The 16,804-nt window shown below is 39.2% G+C and overlaps 2 protein-coding genes across 6 annotated transcripts; one reads left to right on the top strand and one right to left on the bottom strand.

The window, feature by feature from the left end:
- Window positions 1-721: 721 nt before the first annotated feature.
- LOC117559738 (granzyme A-like) lies at window positions 722-6,158 on the bottom strand. Of its 3 annotated transcripts, none has more exons than XM_034236434.1 (5): window positions 6,080-6,158; window positions 2,806-2,941; window positions 2,242-2,377; window positions 1,584-1,859; window positions 722-1,477 (listed from the first exon to the last, which is right to left on the bottom strand). In XM_034236434.1, the coding sequence occupies exons 2-5, from the start codon at window positions 2,883-2,885 to the stop codon at window positions 1,319-1,321; spliced, it is 651 nt and encodes a 216-aa protein (XP_034092325.1). In that variant the 5' UTR covers window positions 2,886-2,941; window positions 6,080-6,158; the 3' UTR covers window positions 722-1,318. The 3 variants fall into 3 exon arrangements, with proteins under 3 accessions (XP_034092325.1, XP_034092326.1, XP_034092322.1); XM_034236435.1 differs by lacking the exon at window positions 6,080-6,158 and adding an exon at window positions 5,906-5,995; XM_034236431.1 differs by lacking the exon at window positions 6,080-6,158 and adding an exon at window positions 3,161-3,921.
- LOC117559720 (sterile alpha motif domain-containing protein 3-like) lies at window positions 4,524-14,373 on the top strand. Of its 3 annotated transcripts, none has more exons than XM_034236410.1 (9): window positions 4,524-4,699; window positions 9,037-9,220; window positions 9,568-9,723; window positions 9,819-9,906; window positions 10,411-10,575; window positions 10,710-10,919; window positions 11,028-11,196; window positions 12,157-12,236; window positions 12,427-14,373. In XM_034236410.1, the coding sequence occupies exons 1-9, from the start codon at window positions 4,585-4,587 to the stop codon at window positions 12,715-12,717; spliced, it is 1,458 nt and encodes a 485-aa protein (XP_034092301.1). In that variant the 5' UTR covers window positions 4,524-4,584; the 3' UTR covers window positions 12,718-14,373. The 3 variants fall into 3 exon arrangements, with proteins under 3 accessions (XP_034092301.1, XP_034092314.1, XP_034092308.1); XM_034236423.1 differs by having other exon boundaries at window positions 4,600-4,699; window positions 9,568-9,685; XM_034236417.1 differs by lacking the exon at window positions 4,524-4,699 and having other exon boundaries at window positions 9,573-9,723.
- The last annotated feature ends 2,431 nt before the right edge of the window (window positions 14,374-16,804 follow it).

Raw genomic sequence — 16,804 nt, 5'->3', positions numbered from 1 at the left:
TTAATGTGGTTGTACTAAATGCAACCACGGATGTGTATTGCCTTTAACTTTTTGCATCAGTTTTGTATCAATTGTAAGTTAGATACTAGATTTAACCATTTCCACTGAACTGTTGTAAAGACTAGCATGACTGCATCACTAAATGCAGTAGAGAGCACCACCTGGTGATGAAAACTGAGCGTCAGTGCAACATTTACAGTCATTCGCAGGTCATAACGGCCGGGTGTATGACTCTGCTGATTTGTGTGTGAAACGATAAACCCACAAGAATTTAGGGGAGCACATAATGATTTCAGCCCACAGCAATAAAAGAGAACAACAGTGTTTAAGATAAGAAAGACAAAGAAGCTGATGATCAATCCTTTCGAAATATGACTGTGCACACTTTGATTACCACAGCAAATATTTCCTTTTGCTGGATGTGGACATATTTATTATGTGTTCACTGCATTTGAATGAAGGCATGTTGCAAGACTCATGCACCCTTTTTTGAACGTTTCCTGTGGGGGTCTTAAGATACGCTGTGTGAATTTGTCTCTTGTGGTGTGGTCTAAGTAAGTGCACCATCAGCAGAGGCTTTTTTTTCTTTATAGTTAAGAACTCCATGTTCTCTGCATTGACATTACTGTAATTGTCTCATGCAGGAAGCGTTTCGGCATTATGACAGACAACCTCAAGAGCAGCAAGAGAGAAAAACACAAACATGTGCTGTCATGCTTACTGAAACATCAACATTTTTTTTATTTAGACAAAGAGCTCACACAACCTGAGAACAGAGAACTGAAACACAAATCTTTGATGCCATGAACGTGTGAAACTACAGGAGCTTCTGTAATGGAAACCTATTATAATAGTAATACAAAATTACGAATATGTTGCACCGTTGGAGGAGCCTGTGACCTAAGATTTTCATTGACATACTGTAGCTATGTACAAATGACAATAAAAGCCTTGAATCTCAATCTTGATCTTGAAAATAAGAAAGAAAGATATATGGATGTCTAAGAATAAATATAATTGGTTTTGTGTTTTCATGCAGTTGTAATGACGAGGAAAAAAAGGGACATGCCTGAGAATCAACCTAATTATAAAATATATCCATATGACTTGAGTTATAATCTATTTAAGCTTCTGAATCTGTCTGGTTGGCGGATTGCTTTGGAGTTTTGCTTTCCCCTGAAGAAAATATAGCGCTTTTCTACATTGATTTAGAAAAATCCCTCAAGAAAACATATAATGTACATTTATTCCTTTTACAGTAAGGAGGATAACGTAGCATACTATTAGCACATAAATAGACATTAACGAACTGGGCTGATTATATTTCAGACTTTTTCATTGTCTTCTTGATCCAGATTATTTGTTTTTCTGAGAGAAAAGAGTACACACCCGGGTATTTTTTCATGCCACAATTCTTTCCAAAAGAAGTGACACCAACCAGGGCTCCATTGCACAACAGTGGGCCTCCTGAATCCCCCTGGAGAGATAATAAATATACAACATTACATATTAAGACACATACGCATGAGTTAAGGGGTGACAGGCAGTTTATTTCCTTTACAAAAAAATCGAAATGCACTCACCCCACAGGTATCAGCCACCTCTTTCACGACTGAACCAGCACATATGTGGCCCCTGGTGATAAAAGGCTTCAGGTTGTAATGCTTAGGAGAGTTGCACTCCATTCTATCGATCACGGTCACATTGACAGACCTCAGGACATCTGAAACAGTCTTGGCGATGTTGTTTGTTTTTCCCCATCCAGCCACCAGACAGCTGGTGCCAGCTCCTGGATATTTGATGGTGTCCCCCAACGGGAGACATTTCACCGTCTTGGTTTGCTTCACCGGTTTGTCAAGCTGAGATAAAAAAAAAAGGTTTGATGCTGACCACCTGTATGTTGTCTTTCAGAAATGTAAGGCTTATGAAATGAATGCTCTTTGTCTTTCTTTTTTTAATGTTTTGTACCATTTCCCTACGTTGGTGTCATTGTACTTATAGCAACCTATTAAAGCTTGAAAATGATTCCACTTTCACTAAATATACTTCCTTCAAGTTAAAACAAGTTGTATTGCACTTGGTTAGACAGATAAAACAAACAAGACAGGCTCTCCTGCCTTGCCAAACCAAAAAGCATATATTAAGTTCAACGAAATATGCTCCTGAATCATCTTTAACTGTTTCCTAGATTGCATATTTTGCACCTTTGCTTCAACTTGGTTACTTGTGATTACAATTTACCTTGAGCAGCATGAGGTCATTGATGTGTTCTGTTGTATCATAGCAGGGATGAGGAAAACTTTTCACTTTGCGGACCTGCCTGGAATCTTTTACATCTCCTTTGATTGAGTGCACTCCCAGAATCACTTTTGTAAAGCTGCGAAAGCAGAAAACAGAGTTTACAATCCATTTTAAAATGTATCTTCGATAGCGCTAAATTCATACTTGCTTTTATAAATCTGCTTTTGCATCCAATACTTGGGCAATCCTATTCTCACAACCTTTCAGTCTCTGTCTTGAAGTACGTTGTTTACGTCTGTGTTGGACTCATGTGTCTGTTATTTGTGGGTGTTCAAGAGTTGCTATCAGAAATGGAAAATGAACCTCAGTGCAAACAGTAGTTTCCTTTTTCTTTTCTTTTTTTACCATGAATAGTATTTCAGGTTAACTTTGACTGTTTTACCAAAGTGCAGAATCATTTCTTCATTGAGATGAAAATGATTATAATATTATATAAAACATATATCATCAGTATAGGTTATACAATAGTTTTAGTGTATAGGAATGTTTGTATCATGCTCTTACTTTTTACAGTGGGCAGCAGTCAGGACCCATTTTGGATGGATCAGTGTCCCTCCACAGTACGGAGGCTGCATCAGAGCCATGAAAGGCAGAGAGTGGGGAGCCACTTCTTTCCCTCCAATAATCTCAGAACCATGACCTTAAACAGAACAATAATTCAATAAGAACAGTTCAATAATTTTGAAAAAAGTGTAGAAATGAATCAATAAATGGTAAACCAAATAAATTGCAACACTCTGCCTCAGCTGCACTGTAATATTGAAAGTAACGCATTACTTACTATGCATTCTGCATGCTTACATGAGTGAGGTAGATATCACAAAGTAAATGCCTGCAATACAAATAATGTTTTACTCACATGATTGGACAATGAGAAGGACCACACACGAGATAAAAACAATGAAATCCCTTGGGCACAACATTTTCCTTATCTCTCTCTGATGTGACGGTGAATGCTCTTCAACATTACCTTGAAGCAAACACTCGTATTTATGTGTTGCAGTTGAAGGATGTGGTCTGACCTTGGAAATGCATGAGTCAGCAGAATGGACGCAAGCAAGACATGAGAATTGGTGTGTTCGGTCTTCATTTAGAAGCCTGTGGTAACAGTTTTGTCATTTCCCACTCATCATTAGCATGTGACAGTCTGCATGGTGGAGGCTTTTTATTTATGTGAAGCAGGTCACATCATCAGGGTGATGTTCACGATGTGGGACCACCGCATCAGCTAAAACTGGAGGCTGTTGTCAAGCGTTTCAGCTACAGTGATGAGTGTGTGTTAAAAATGATTCAAAGGAATTCATCAGAAAGTGGAATATGTTGTCTAAAGTGACACTAAAGACACATGATCAATAAGACATAACTCAGAGGAGGAGTTAACTATAAAAATAATTGGATGCCTATTTTTTGCAACCTTAAAGCATAATTCAGTAATTCACTTAATGTCTTTCTTGTCGCGAGTTAGATTAGAATACAGAAGCCCTTTTTGTATCAACATTAAATACTGTAAGCTACAGCTGGTTAGTTAGCACAAACTATGAGACTAGAAAATAAATACTGTATCCTGGCTTTGTCTCAAGGTAACAAAGTCTACTATACTATACTTTCTGTATCTGACCGAAACATGGCAAAAACCCCTGGACTATTTTTCTTTAAATCAAATCACCCCAGCAGGATTCACATACACTGTCAGAAATAAAGGTACAGTACAGGTACATTTTTGTTCTTTAAGGTACAAAATATACAAATGTACCCTTAAAGGTACACTCATGCTCCTGTATGGTACTAATAAGTACCCTTTTCAAGTAAAAGGTACGCATTACATATGTATTGCGGAAAAGGTACATAAGTGTACCCTTCACATAGTGAATGCCTATAGCCTGCAGTGGCTCTGCTCACTTTATTAAGTTTTAATATTTGTTCAGGGTTGAAAGTAACCATGTAGATCACCAATAAGTGGACAGTTTATCAAAAATAACGGGCTGTTTGTAATTTTTTCAGGTATTTGAACGTATTGAACGGTTTAAAAATATTATTATTATATATATTTTTTTTTTTGTTTTTTTTGTTTTACAAGTAGGCTATTTCACTAATTTCATGAATGATATGTGATAATAAACTTGGTTTAATTTAATTTTAATTATTATTGCTGTGCTTCGCTGAGAAATAGACGTTAATGTTACACAACACCTGATTGGTTAAGAGAGGGAGATAATCTAACGGTCATATTTGGCCAGATTGAAAGACTCCGTTTTTTCAAAAGACCTCGGTGTTACATGTAACATGGCGAACAGTGGGACAACTTCTGCCTTGACCTGTCTATCCACTAGTGATATTATCACCAAGGTAGTAGAATATGGGATAGAAGTAACTGAACTGGAAGCTAGGAAATTCAGAGGTAAGTGAACTTTACCTTCATTCATGACTGGTCAAGTAGCTAACATTTAGCTAACTAAGGCTAATGCCTTTCATGAAAAGACCGGGGAGATGGTATCTAACGCTAGTCCCTGGATAACAACAAAATACTGCCGGTTAAATGTTTTTGAATGTATTGGTCATAACGCAACCGTGTGTGAAGCTAACTAACGTTACCTAGCTAACTGAATATAGTTAGCCTAGCTAGCAGAGCGCCGACGCTAGCCATTACGTTATTTCAAAGACAATGTACATACAGTGAGCGCGCGATGGAGGCGTTGTGTCAGTTGTCTGGCTACTTTGCTGGATGGGTGATTAGCATGGTGGCTTTCACTAAAGCTCACTGACACGGGGCTATTGACCAACATGAATCTGTTCATTGTGGAAAAGGCACTCATATTTATTTTCTTCTGCTTAAATAAAGGAGAGATTCTTCATTTCCAAGACAACGTTAGTTAGCCGTAGCTCAAGATTAGCTACATATGTGCTAGTGTAGTGATTGCTTGACATGAGCACATGCAGACATGTAACGTTATGCGGGAAGCAGCCGTGTGCGAAGCTACCTATGAAATGCCCCTTCACACCAACGCAGCTCCCGTTCTAGCTCCGTGCTTGCTCTTCTGATTCGAAACCGGTTTTTCTTCCCCCCCTTTTTGTTCACACCGCCCAGAGCCCGACTGGTGCTGCCGCTGCTGCGTCATGACGTTACCGTTTACGTAGCTGATTTTCTCCCCAACGGTGCTCACAACAACAATGGGTGACTGCGTTGGGTCGATGATCCTGTTACTTTTAATCATACGAAGCCAGATTAAATTAAATAACTACTTCTCCAACCTTGCACTTTTCTCCAGAGTGCCGTGGTTCATTGTTTATTAATGTAGTTCATTCTACTTGTGATGGTCGGACATGGCAACCTGTGCAGCCCATGTATTGATTCCATCCGATAGCTGCTATAATACAAAACAAAACGTCTGCCTGCTCTCCACAATGATCAATAACAGCGAACGGATGGTCAAAGTAAGGAACAAATAAACAGAATCACACGAAGCCTGGTTAGTGTTGCCTGACTTTATAAAGTGTGTTTTTTTTTAATAAGTGTGTGGTTGCGTTCTAGTCACTTTGCTCAGCGCTACTGCTTGTTACAACTTGTATTTGCCATACTTAAACTGTTAGCTCAGGTTAATCTCACCCCACTCCTACGTAAACGTGAAGTATGCGGTTCTTGCTTTTAGACCAACGCTTTTCAGGCTCTAGCTCCGAACCGGTGTTGCAGTATAACGTGAGTCATGACAACTGGCGACATTCTATTATTTTCGTCATAGGAATCGGGGGCGTGTACATTGAGGACCCATTGTTGACTTACCATGTCGATCGCCTCGTTTACGTTCATCTTTTGCTATATCTGCCTTCCTAAGATCACTTTGATGCACATTCAGTACTCGTATGTGAGGTTGTGGGTGAGAGGTGGATATCGTGACGCTTACAGGGAGGTATCGAACATTACAAAGTAGGTGACTGTGTGGATGCCTGTTCAAAATATTGCAAACTTGAATAAATCATTTAAATTATATATTTGTGTCCGACTTTCATTTGTACATCGTTATTAATGTGATCTATAGTAGCTTTGATAGCTGCCCATACCTTCAGACAGCCTAAAAGTAAAACACAAGTCGTTTATTCACAGCCCGAACGCTCATCGACATGACTGGATCACTCATGACAAGTTGTGATCAGCTCCGAATAAATTGTGATATAAATGCTGTAGCTATTCTCCAGGTAGCCCGTTTTTTTAATGAAATACCTGTATCCCTCTCATCACAACACGACTCTACACTGTGCAGGAAAAACAATTACATACATGAAAATAACCTTGATGCATGGGAATGAAACACACAAACTATCTTCCGTGGCTATACTGATGTCACAGTAACGGTCAACCACAGAAACGTAAGTCCAGCGGGGCACAAGTTGAATACATATAAAACATTTGTACATCGTTCTTAATGTGATGTATAGTAGCTTTGATAGCTGTCCATACCTTCAGACAGCCTAAAAGTAAAACACAAGTTGTTTATTCACAGCCCGAATGCAGCATCGAGATGACTGGATCATCTGCAGTGTTGGGCAAATTACTTCCAAAATGTAATACAGTACATTACTTATTACTGTCTTTTTTAAGTAATAGGCTACGTTACATTACAATATTACTGTCTGAAATGTAATGATCTACACTACTTTTATATTAGCCTACTTTTGATCACAAATACATGGATTCTGAGATTGAAGCTCAAGCCGGTGACCAGTGAGATTGTTCTAACAATTTACAATAAATGTTATTCTGAAACATAACTATCACTGTTGTCTTTCCTTCTATAAATGAAGCGAAAAATATGTCAAGCTGGCGCTTAGCCCTCCAAAAAGTGCATGATTGCAACTTAGACAGTTAAACATTTTATATCAGTGGGTCCTCATGGTGCAACACGGAAGGCAGACAGAATTGCTTAGACACAGGTGTCACATGAACTTGAAATGTTCTGGAAAGTTCCTTATACAGCTTTAGCCTTTTTTATCTCATGAAGTCCCTCAGTGACACACACTGAACAGTCTGGTGGGTTATGGTCCTTGTCATTTGCTTTTGTGTTCCCATAACAACATGTCCAAGATGTCCATGTGCCAGGCTAACACATGTGACAGAACTAGCTACATTTGGAAAGGTTTTTTGTTGCTAAAGTTAACATTCAAGCCATTTAAGAATAAAAATGCTTACATGACATGTTCATTTGTTAAACATTAAGCTGTCTTCGGCTCTTTTCTGATTCTGATTACATATAACCTGTTGTAGAAACATTTATTGATGAAATTGATATGAAACAAATGCCATAAATATTGCTGTGACACTGATGTCACATCGGGACATTAACCCTAAACATTCACAGTAAACCCGGAGTGACATATATGCACAATTACAAATACGATTATGATCTGCTCAGTTAATTTAGCTGATTCAATTATATTTAGTTAACATATTCTTTATTATTCAATTTAAAGTATGTTCAAACAAATGGAAAACCAAAAAATCATCCTCATTCATGAAGTTATAAATAAGAGTTACTTTACCATTAAAGCCCAATGTGACACATATGTCACATTTCAGATATTTGACACTAGGGGGGGTTACTTGTCAGAAATGTGTTCTAGGTCTATTTAGTCTAAATGACGTTCCCCTTAATTTCCCCAAAAGTAGAAATGGGTCGGGGTTTTTAGGGTTAAACGTATAGGCTTAAAGGCATAATAGAACTACTGTATTATATGTATTCAACGTGTGCCCCGCTGGACTTACTTTTCTGTAGTTTACCGTTCTGTGACATATCAGTATAGCCACGGAAGATAGTTTGTGTGTTTCATTCCCATGCATCAAGGTTATTTTCATGTATGTAATTGTTTTTCCTGCACAGTGTAGAGTCGTGTTGTGATGAGAGGGATACAGGTATTTCATTAAAAAAACGGGCTACCTGGAGAATAGCTACAGCATTTATATCACAATTTATTCGGAGCTGATCACAACTTGTCATGAGTGATCCAGTCATGTCGATGAGCGTTCGGGCTGTGAATAAACGACTTGTGTTTTACTTTTAGGCTGTCTGAAGGTATGGGCAGCTATCAAAGCTACTATAGATCACATTAATAACGATGTACAAATGAAAGTCGGACACAAATATATAATTTAAATGATTTATTCAAGTTTGCAATATTTTGAACAGGCATCCACACAGTCACCTACTTTGTAATGTTCGATACCTCCCTGTAAGCATCACGATATCCACCTCTCACCCACAACCTCACATACGAGTACTGAATGTGCATCAAAGTGATCTTAGGAAGGCAGATATAGCAAAAGATGAACGTAAACGACAAACGAGGCGATCGACATGGTAAGTCAACAATGGGTCCTCAATGTACACGCCCCCGATTCCTATGACGAAAATAATAGAATGTCGCCAGTTGTCATGACTCACGTTATACTGCAACACCGGCCCTGGAACCGCATTGGTGTGAAAGGGGCATTAGCTAGCCATCCATGTAGCTAGCAGAGTGTTAGCCATAGCTTACAGCTGTGCTGAGCAGACTGGGACTAAAAATCAGCCCGGGAAACTTGGCTATTATCAACTCAAATGTATTGCTAACCTGACTAGAACTGGAACTGCTAACAATGAGATTGGATTTGACTTGAATGTGGAACGACATAATGTCAGCATGGATTAGGAATGATTACATTCTGAAAAGTATTTTGAGATTTGCTAACATAATTTGTGTCTTCAGATAATGATGTGGACGGGGAAGCAATTTCCTATGGCCTGACCGAGACGATGGTCCCATACCTCTTTGAAGGTTCCTTCAAAAAGCAAGCAAAATTCCTACAATTTGCACGCCAGCTGAAGGAGCCAGAGCCATCTACAACGCTGACTTTTGAGATCTTGCCAAATGACTGTCTTTCTCCAACATGGCAAGTGTGACATTACCTTGTTGAACGCTCAATACTAACCAACTGCTTTTATTTTTTACGATAACTTTTGTTGTAGCTTTCATGTCTTAGCTTTACTTCTATGTATTAACTAATCAGGGGGGAAATGGTTGACACTTTCATTAGAATACAAATATCAGTCATGGGAAGCAGGAACATGTGTTTACAATGACACGGGAGTGTGTGATTGAATGGGAAGGGGTATTGATTACATGGATGATCAAATATCACTCACACATAGCGATAATGTGATTAAATATAATCACATGTCCTCACATATTTTTCAGCTTTTTTGTCCTTTGCTAATCTCATGCCTCTTTGTCCTGCAGTCAAGAATATGGGAGTTTCCCTGCTGTGTTTACCCTGCCAACGTTCCCCAAAGATATCCAGACCAAACTGGACACAAAACAACCATGCCATAAAGTGTCTACTGATAGACACAAAATCGTGAGGATATTGCATGAGACGATGGCACAATACACAATGTAAATATTGCTATTGTAAATATTTGTCAGCACACCTTCAACAGTATTGTGATCATACAAATACTTAACTTACTTTCTCATCCTGCTTTCTCTAGGTATCCGACAAATTCTGAATATATTAAAGTGGCCAAAGCATTGATTTTCAGGTATCCTTTCCTGAAGGATATGGAGGGGAATGGATATGTAAGTTACTTTTACTGGTTTTATAGTCCTATGTGGTTTGTTGAATTGACAGATGTTATCTCCACTATAGCATTTTCGATTAAGGACAAAAGCCTTTTCGAGAGCTCATTTACAAATGAACTTTTTCTAATGAGGTGTTATCTGGGTTACATCACAATATATGTTTTGATTTCCATAACCTGACATACCTGATTTGTTTGTTTCACACAACCAACTGGGAAGACTCTATGGTAAACTGTTTTGAAAAGGGCAGGCACTTTCAAAAATACTTGGCAGGGGATTGGATGAACCACCTGTCTATCATATCTGTGCCCATGCCGTCTTTTGATTGACAGTCTGTCAGCTATGAAAGTGCGACCAATACATGGGTGCCATCTACTGACAAAGAATCCCTTTTAGCTCAACAGCTCCGTAGTGGCCAAACATCTGCTACCTTCTCTTTAAACTCAATGAGTTTCACAAAAATGTTTTGGGTTAATTTAAATCTTTGTCTCCTCTGATTAGAACACCTGGCATATGTCTTTAAAACGGCGGTTCAAAGCTGAAAGGACGCCCCTGGTCCACCACGAGGTAGTTCGAAACATGAAGCAAAAGTTTGGGCATCATAGATCACCCCAAGCACCAGAAAATAACCAGGGAAGCATAACGACTTCTGTCAGACGATCTTCAGTGAGTTTATTCCTATCAGCCTGTATACACTTAAAACTGAGTCAGTAAATACAGTATATAGAAAATGGTGGCACTGCTATATTAAGCCAGGCTCATGTTTGTCATTTGTCTCCATCTGTCTTGTCTATCTGCAGGACATCATTTCTGTTTTTGGGGAGGACGAGTCCTCCATTGGTGTACACACACAGGTTTTGAAACGACAATACCTGAAGACCCAGCCTGATTCCTGCATCGTTACCAACGCCATGACCAAGACATTTCAGTGGAGGAGAAAGGAGGTGGCTGAGGGGGTACGGGCTGATACTATCGCCAATAAGTATCCATTCTTGAAGACACCTGCTGGGGTATGTAAAATATGTAACCCTTCGCTACTTGCACGCGTAGTGTTCCGTCCATACAATCAACCTCTCTAAATTGTACTGTGTTGTCTTTGTTTCTGTCCGTCTATGCAGTTGTGTGAGGAAATGAACCGCATCCACAACATTGAAAACCTGCAGCACCGCTTCAGAGAGGAATTTCTCCTCATTCTACCCAAGGTGCTGGCCCTTGCAAGAGGAAAATCCCCTCTGGAGAAGATATATCTGCAGGCAAGAGAAGAGTCACTGAGCGAAGATCTACCAGGTAATGCTGTCTGTGTACAGGTGTCACTGCGTCGTAGGGCTGCTCGATTATGGCAAAAATCCTAATCACGATTATTCATTGACTTTGAAAACATCCATTTATTGAACTTTTAAAAATATATATTTTGAACAATATGTTTTAACAGTTGATTACCCTGTAACGTAACGTAAAAAAAACAAAAACATTTATATCTACAATTAAATAAATAATATCAAAATAATAAATACAGAAGATAAACAAATATTTTGGAGCGCACTTCCACAACCTACTAAACATATATAAATATGATAACTAATGTCACTCACAACCTGTAATGTTTAATTATACTGCTACACGCAGTACTCTTATTTTGGTAACCCCTCACCTGGAAACAGGAAGTAGTTAAGAGGCTCCGGCTTGACGAGGTTAGTAAAAGTTGACTGTACGCTAGAGATCGGAGAATAAAGACACAGCAACTAAAGCTTCCCTTGTAACGTGTTTATATGGATTTATTAAACAGACTGCAAGACACAACCTGGCCGAGCGGGCTTTTAGGGAGGGCAGGATGTGTAATGCAAGACACATTGAGAGCATCATTGCGAAAGGGAATGCACAGATTAATTGCACAGCCCTACTGCGACCTAGCTTCCACCCTCACTTGCCCACGTGGGTACGATCTCATCCTCTGACTTACAAACTCTTGTGACCACCTCAAACACCACCAACTACGCCACTGAAATGCTAGTATTCAATGGTGCGGGTGGGCGGTTTATACTGAGGAGTGAGTTTAATCAATTCAACTCACTTACATCTGCACACATTGTATCTTTACTTTTATTTTATTTCCCTGCTCCATTTAGGTCATTTTCACAATTGTATAAGTCCGATCCACCTTCTCACCACAGTGCCACAATAGACAGAGAATCAGACACCACTACAATTTTAGACATCTTTGTTGATCTGTGTCTTCCTCTCTTCTAGCCATGGACTTCAAAGCCGGGCTTGTTCTCCTGCCAATTATTTTCAAGGAAAAGGTGGAGCATCATGTTACTTTGGAAGAGGTAAGCCACTGTCACACCGGAGGGGGGAAATGTGCCTCATTCTTATAAATGAAGGAGCAACCGATGTGCATTTGTTTGCAAATGTTCATGTTGAGTTCCATTTGAACTTGACACATGATTTTCCGTGTCTCTTTCAAGCACCACTGTACATACTTGGGTTATACTAATTTACTTTCCATTTTGTGTTTAGCCTGGCACACCTTACCCGACCACCCAACTGACGCACACCAACTGGAAGTCAGCCTTCACAAGAAGAGGGCCCAGTGTGGTCAAAACGGATGGGTTCGAGTTGTTCAGGGCCAGTTATTTGGAGGAGGGAGTCATCGCAGCCTTTTGCGCATATTTCGTTTTCAACATGGCCTACCCACCAAACCGTAAGAACACCTTGACCTTCGTACAGCGCTGCATCCTGAAAATATCTGAGGAGGGGGATAAGCCGCTCTCGACCACTGTTATCAGAATTCTTAACCAGTTATACTAATGCCTCGCCTACATCAATGTCCCAAGTGCTCTCGAAGAACATTCACACTAATGAAATTAGTACAGCATGTTGGACTTATACATGCTCATGAGTCTAATTTTAACATAACTTGTGGATTGAATGATTGTCAAAGTACATTTTCAAAATATGAGTCTTTCAGAAGACACATGTACAGAAAACACAAGCACTCCATTTTGCCCTCTGATGACGAAGAGCATGAGCCCCCTATGGACCTTGAAAATGAAGATGCCGCTGCAGAAAATGATCCCTCCACAAATGGCATGGCCGAACAGCCTCCCTGCTTGAATGAACTGTTGACATCGTTTAGTGAGAACCTTGTTAGTTTTATTCTAAAATGTAGAGAAAAAAATAATCTTCCACTGTTGGTACAGGAGGAAATCCTTGATGATGTCAATTTTTTGTTTTCTTTTTTTAAGGAAAACTATGATGCATTCATAGCCTACCACCTAAACAAAAGTGGCTTTAACATGTCAGAAAACCCTGAAATTCAGAATGTTTTACAATCTAAGGATTTTTTTGAAGAAGCATCAAATGTGATTAGGTCTAAATACAAGCTGAAAGAGCATTGCAAGTCAAAACTCGATATGACTGAACCTGTTCAGTACACTTCAAGAGGTTCTTCAGGACACAAACTGGGCAGCTACTCCTATGTTCCTCTTAGTCAAGTGCTGCGTAAATATTGCTCCCACGTAGATGTTTGGGAAGAAATACAGTCTTACAATAACCAACAAAAAAATGAAGGTGTTTTAAGTGACTATTCCGATGGGGTCTACTTTGCAGAGCACCCATTCTTCATGCATCATCCGAATTCCTTACGACTACATTTTTATGAGGATGAGTTTGAAGTAGTGAACCCTTTAGGTTCTAAACGTAACAAACACAAATTGTGTGCCTTTTATTATTCAATCGGTAATATGGACGGGCGCTATCGGTCTCAATTGAAGAATATTCATTTAGCTTTACTTGTGCGTTATTCATATGTAAAACAATGTGGTTGGGATGTCATATTGAAACCAATGCTTGATGATCTCAAAGATCTAGCAACGAATGGGTTCACTGTATCTGTTAGTGGGATTGAGTACAAAGTTAATGCAGCACTAGCAACGATTTCTAGCGGTAATCTCTCTGCTCATATGCTTGCTGGGTACAGCATGTCATTCAACTCTGGTAGGATTTGTAGGTATTGCATGGCAACTTATAATGAAATGAAAGAAAAGTTTACAGAGGAATGTTTTGTTTTAAGAACAGCAGCTGTTCACCAATATCACCTTGAATGTATAGTACAAAATCCAGACAGTAAAGCAATATATGGAGTACAGAGTAAATGTCCATTTGATGAACTGCCCTATTTTGACACAACTACCTCCTTTCCCCCAGACATAATGCACGATCTACTAGAAGGAGTAATTCCTTTATTTCTAAAACTTGTTTTGACTCGAGCTCATAGAGAGAAGCATATCACTATTACAGAAGTAAATGAAGAGTTACAGAAACTCTCAATTGGTCAAAATGACAAGACAAACCGACCTGTACTGCTGTCTGAAAAGCTTTTAAATAAGTCAGGAATAGTTGGATCTGCATCACAAAAGTGGTGTCTTTTTAGGTTGCTCCCTTTTCTAATAGCAGACCGTGTTCCACCAGATAGTAAATAGTAAATGTTCCTCTTGTGTCGTGAGATTTCAGATATTGTCATGGCATCTACAGTAAAAAAGCGGTGTCTTCCCATGTTAGACTTACTTGTACAGGAGTTCCTCGGAGAAATGAAAGACGTATTTGGGATCATTACACCCAAGTGCCATTATATGATACATTACTCTCGACTTATGTTAATGTATGGACCTCTTCGATCCCTTTGGTGCATGCGATTTGAAGGGAAGCATCAGTATTTTAAAAATGTTGCCAGTAATTGTAGGAACTTCATTAACATAGCTACAACACTAAGTAGCCGTCACCAATACAAACAGTGCTGGGAGTTTTCCTCCAAGATTTTATGTGACTTTGAAAAAGTACCAGGAAAGAGTATTGGCACACCATTTGAATCTTTACCAGCCCAACTTCAGACAGCTCTTTCAAACTTTGTAGGAATTGATTTGAATGGCAAGGTTGTTACGTGTATCTGAGGTTTTATTACACAATGTTAAGTATGCCTTAAAAGACATTTTCGTTATTGCTACAGTTCATTCTGAGGAAATTCCCTTGTTTTTTTAGGTAAAATACATTTTAAACATGGACACAAAATGGGTTTTGTGTGGGAAAATGCTGATTCCAGTATCATATCTTAAACATTGCCATGCATACCAAGTCCAGTATGACACTGATTGGTCATGTTTTCTGCCAGGCCAAGAGATCAATTTTTCACCTCTTGATAGCTATACCGTGGATGACAAATTGTTGGTGAATATTTCCAAGTAATATTGTGACTGCGACTGACTGACCGACTGGGTGACCAGTATGACACTGGTCATATGTTCACATCTTTATATAGCTATGCAGTGGATTACAAATTGTTGTTGAATATTTCAAACTAATGAGAATTGTGAAGCTTTGATAGATTGCTGTATTTATGAAAATGTGTTTCATTGTATTGGTGAATGTTTCACCCATTGATATATATATACTGTGGATGACGGGTTGTTGGTCATCAGTATATCAAAAGTATTTTTTTCTATATTGATGGGTTATTGAACATTTATTTTCATTTTTCAGCGTTCGTAGGAAATGAATTGATGCTTTTATTGATTATTGTTGTAGCATGCAAGTTGCCATCTATATTATGTGCTGACTTTCTGATGGGAGTGATGTGAGGGATAACGTGTTTTGATATTGATTAAATTAGATTAAACTAAAATATTTGGATTTTTGCCTGTTTTGTCTGACAAAAACCTATGCTCACTTTTAAAGGTACAATAAAGTGACAAATGTGTACCTGAAAGGTACAAATAGCCTTGTCACTGGGGTGGTACCCTAAAGAGACAAATTTGTACCATTTCAGAAGGTACATGTATATGTACCTATGTAAAAGGTACATATTTGACCCTTGAGGTACATACAAAGGTACAATGTACAAGGGTACAACTTTGTACCCATAGTTTTTGTACCTTTTTTTGTACCTTTAGGGTACCACCCCAGTGACAAGCGTTTGTACCTTTTTAAGGTCTTTTTCGTACCTTTTTTTCTGAGAGTGTACATTGACAAACCTCGCCCACAAGGGCGGGGTGGTGGTATAGCTGCTATTATCAGAAAGGAAATAAAAGCTACCATAATCCCCATCCCTGATGTTTCTTCATTTGAACACCTGATCTTCAAACTCTCTGGTCCCACTCCCCTGGTCACAGCCATCATCTACCGTCCCCCGAAGCCAAACCCCTCCTTTCTCTCCGACCTCTCTGACATTCTCACTCAGCTTTCTGCCATATCCCCATCTGTAATATGCCTCTGAATTTAAGGAAACCCTTTTGTAGCGGCCAAAATCCTATAGAACTAAAACAGATAGTTAACTTAACAGCCGCTGAGGCACTAGTTAGCGGATCTTACGCAGGGCAATGATCCAGGTCCAGACAAGATTCTCCGTTGTGCATTTTATTACTATAACAAAATACAATGAACAGGTTTCCTATATCTCTTTCCTATATCTCTTTCCTTAAGCCTTTCCTATGGCTTTCCCTTGTGTAGCTTGAAACACCCTGATCAAAAACCATTTGCCTACTAGTGCTCTCGCTCCCACCACCCACCTGTCTCCAATATATACAATTACACCAGGTGCTCTAATTACCCAGTGCCCAAAACATGCCTTCAAAATAAAAGTGGACGGGGATTATGGCCGCTACACCTTCACTGCTGCAACTTCTCTCAACACATCAACTTCCCAACACACAGCCGTGGTCACATCCTGGACTTGGTCTGCTCCACTGGTCTCACCATCCATCATCTGTCCAGCCTCAATCTCCACATCTCTGATCACCTGGGCCCAGGAGTTCAAAACTTTTAATCCCTATCTGGTCGGATCAGATTTATCTTTTGGGGAGTTCAAAATCAAAAAACAGGATTAGGATCACTTTGATATCCG

Source organism: Gymnodraco acuticeps, unplaced genomic scaffold (genome assembly GCF_902827175.1).
Source record: "Gymnodraco acuticeps unplaced genomic scaffold, fGymAcu1.1, whole genome shotgun sequence".
NCBI classification, from domain to species: domain Eukaryota; kingdom Metazoa; phylum Chordata; class Actinopteri; order Perciformes; family Bathydraconidae; genus Gymnodraco; species Gymnodraco acuticeps.
The sequence above is the reverse complement of the archived record's forward strand: the minus strand, read 5'-3'. Positions and strand labels throughout refer to the sequence as shown.

Bases quoted from the DNA above. Each gene is read 5' to 3' on its own strand.
- LOC117559720 (XM_034236410.1), top strand. From the start codon at position 4,585: ATGGCGAACAGTGGGACAACTTCTGCCTTGACCTGTCTATCCACTAGT. The intron at 4,700-9,036 runs GTAAGTGAACTT...TTGTGTCTTCAG, and splicing joins GGAAGCTAGGAAATTCAGAG to ATAATGATGTGGACGGGGAA. The intron at 9,724-9,818 runs GTAAATATTGCT...TGCTTTCTCTAG, and splicing joins ACGATGGCACAATACACAAT to GTATCCGACAAATTCTGAAT.
- LOC117559738 (XM_034236431.1), bottom strand. From the start codon at position 3,224: ATGTTGTGCCCAAGGGATTTCATTGTTTTTATCTCGTGTGTGGTCCTT. The intron at 2,942-3,160 runs GTGAGTAAAACA...GTTCTGTTTAAG, and splicing joins CCTTCTCATTGTCCAATCAT to GTCATGGTTCTGAGATTATT. The intron at 2,378-2,805 runs GTAAGAGCATGA...CTGCTTTCGCAG, and splicing joins ACTGCTGCCCACTGTAAAAA to CTTTACAAAAGTGATTCTGG.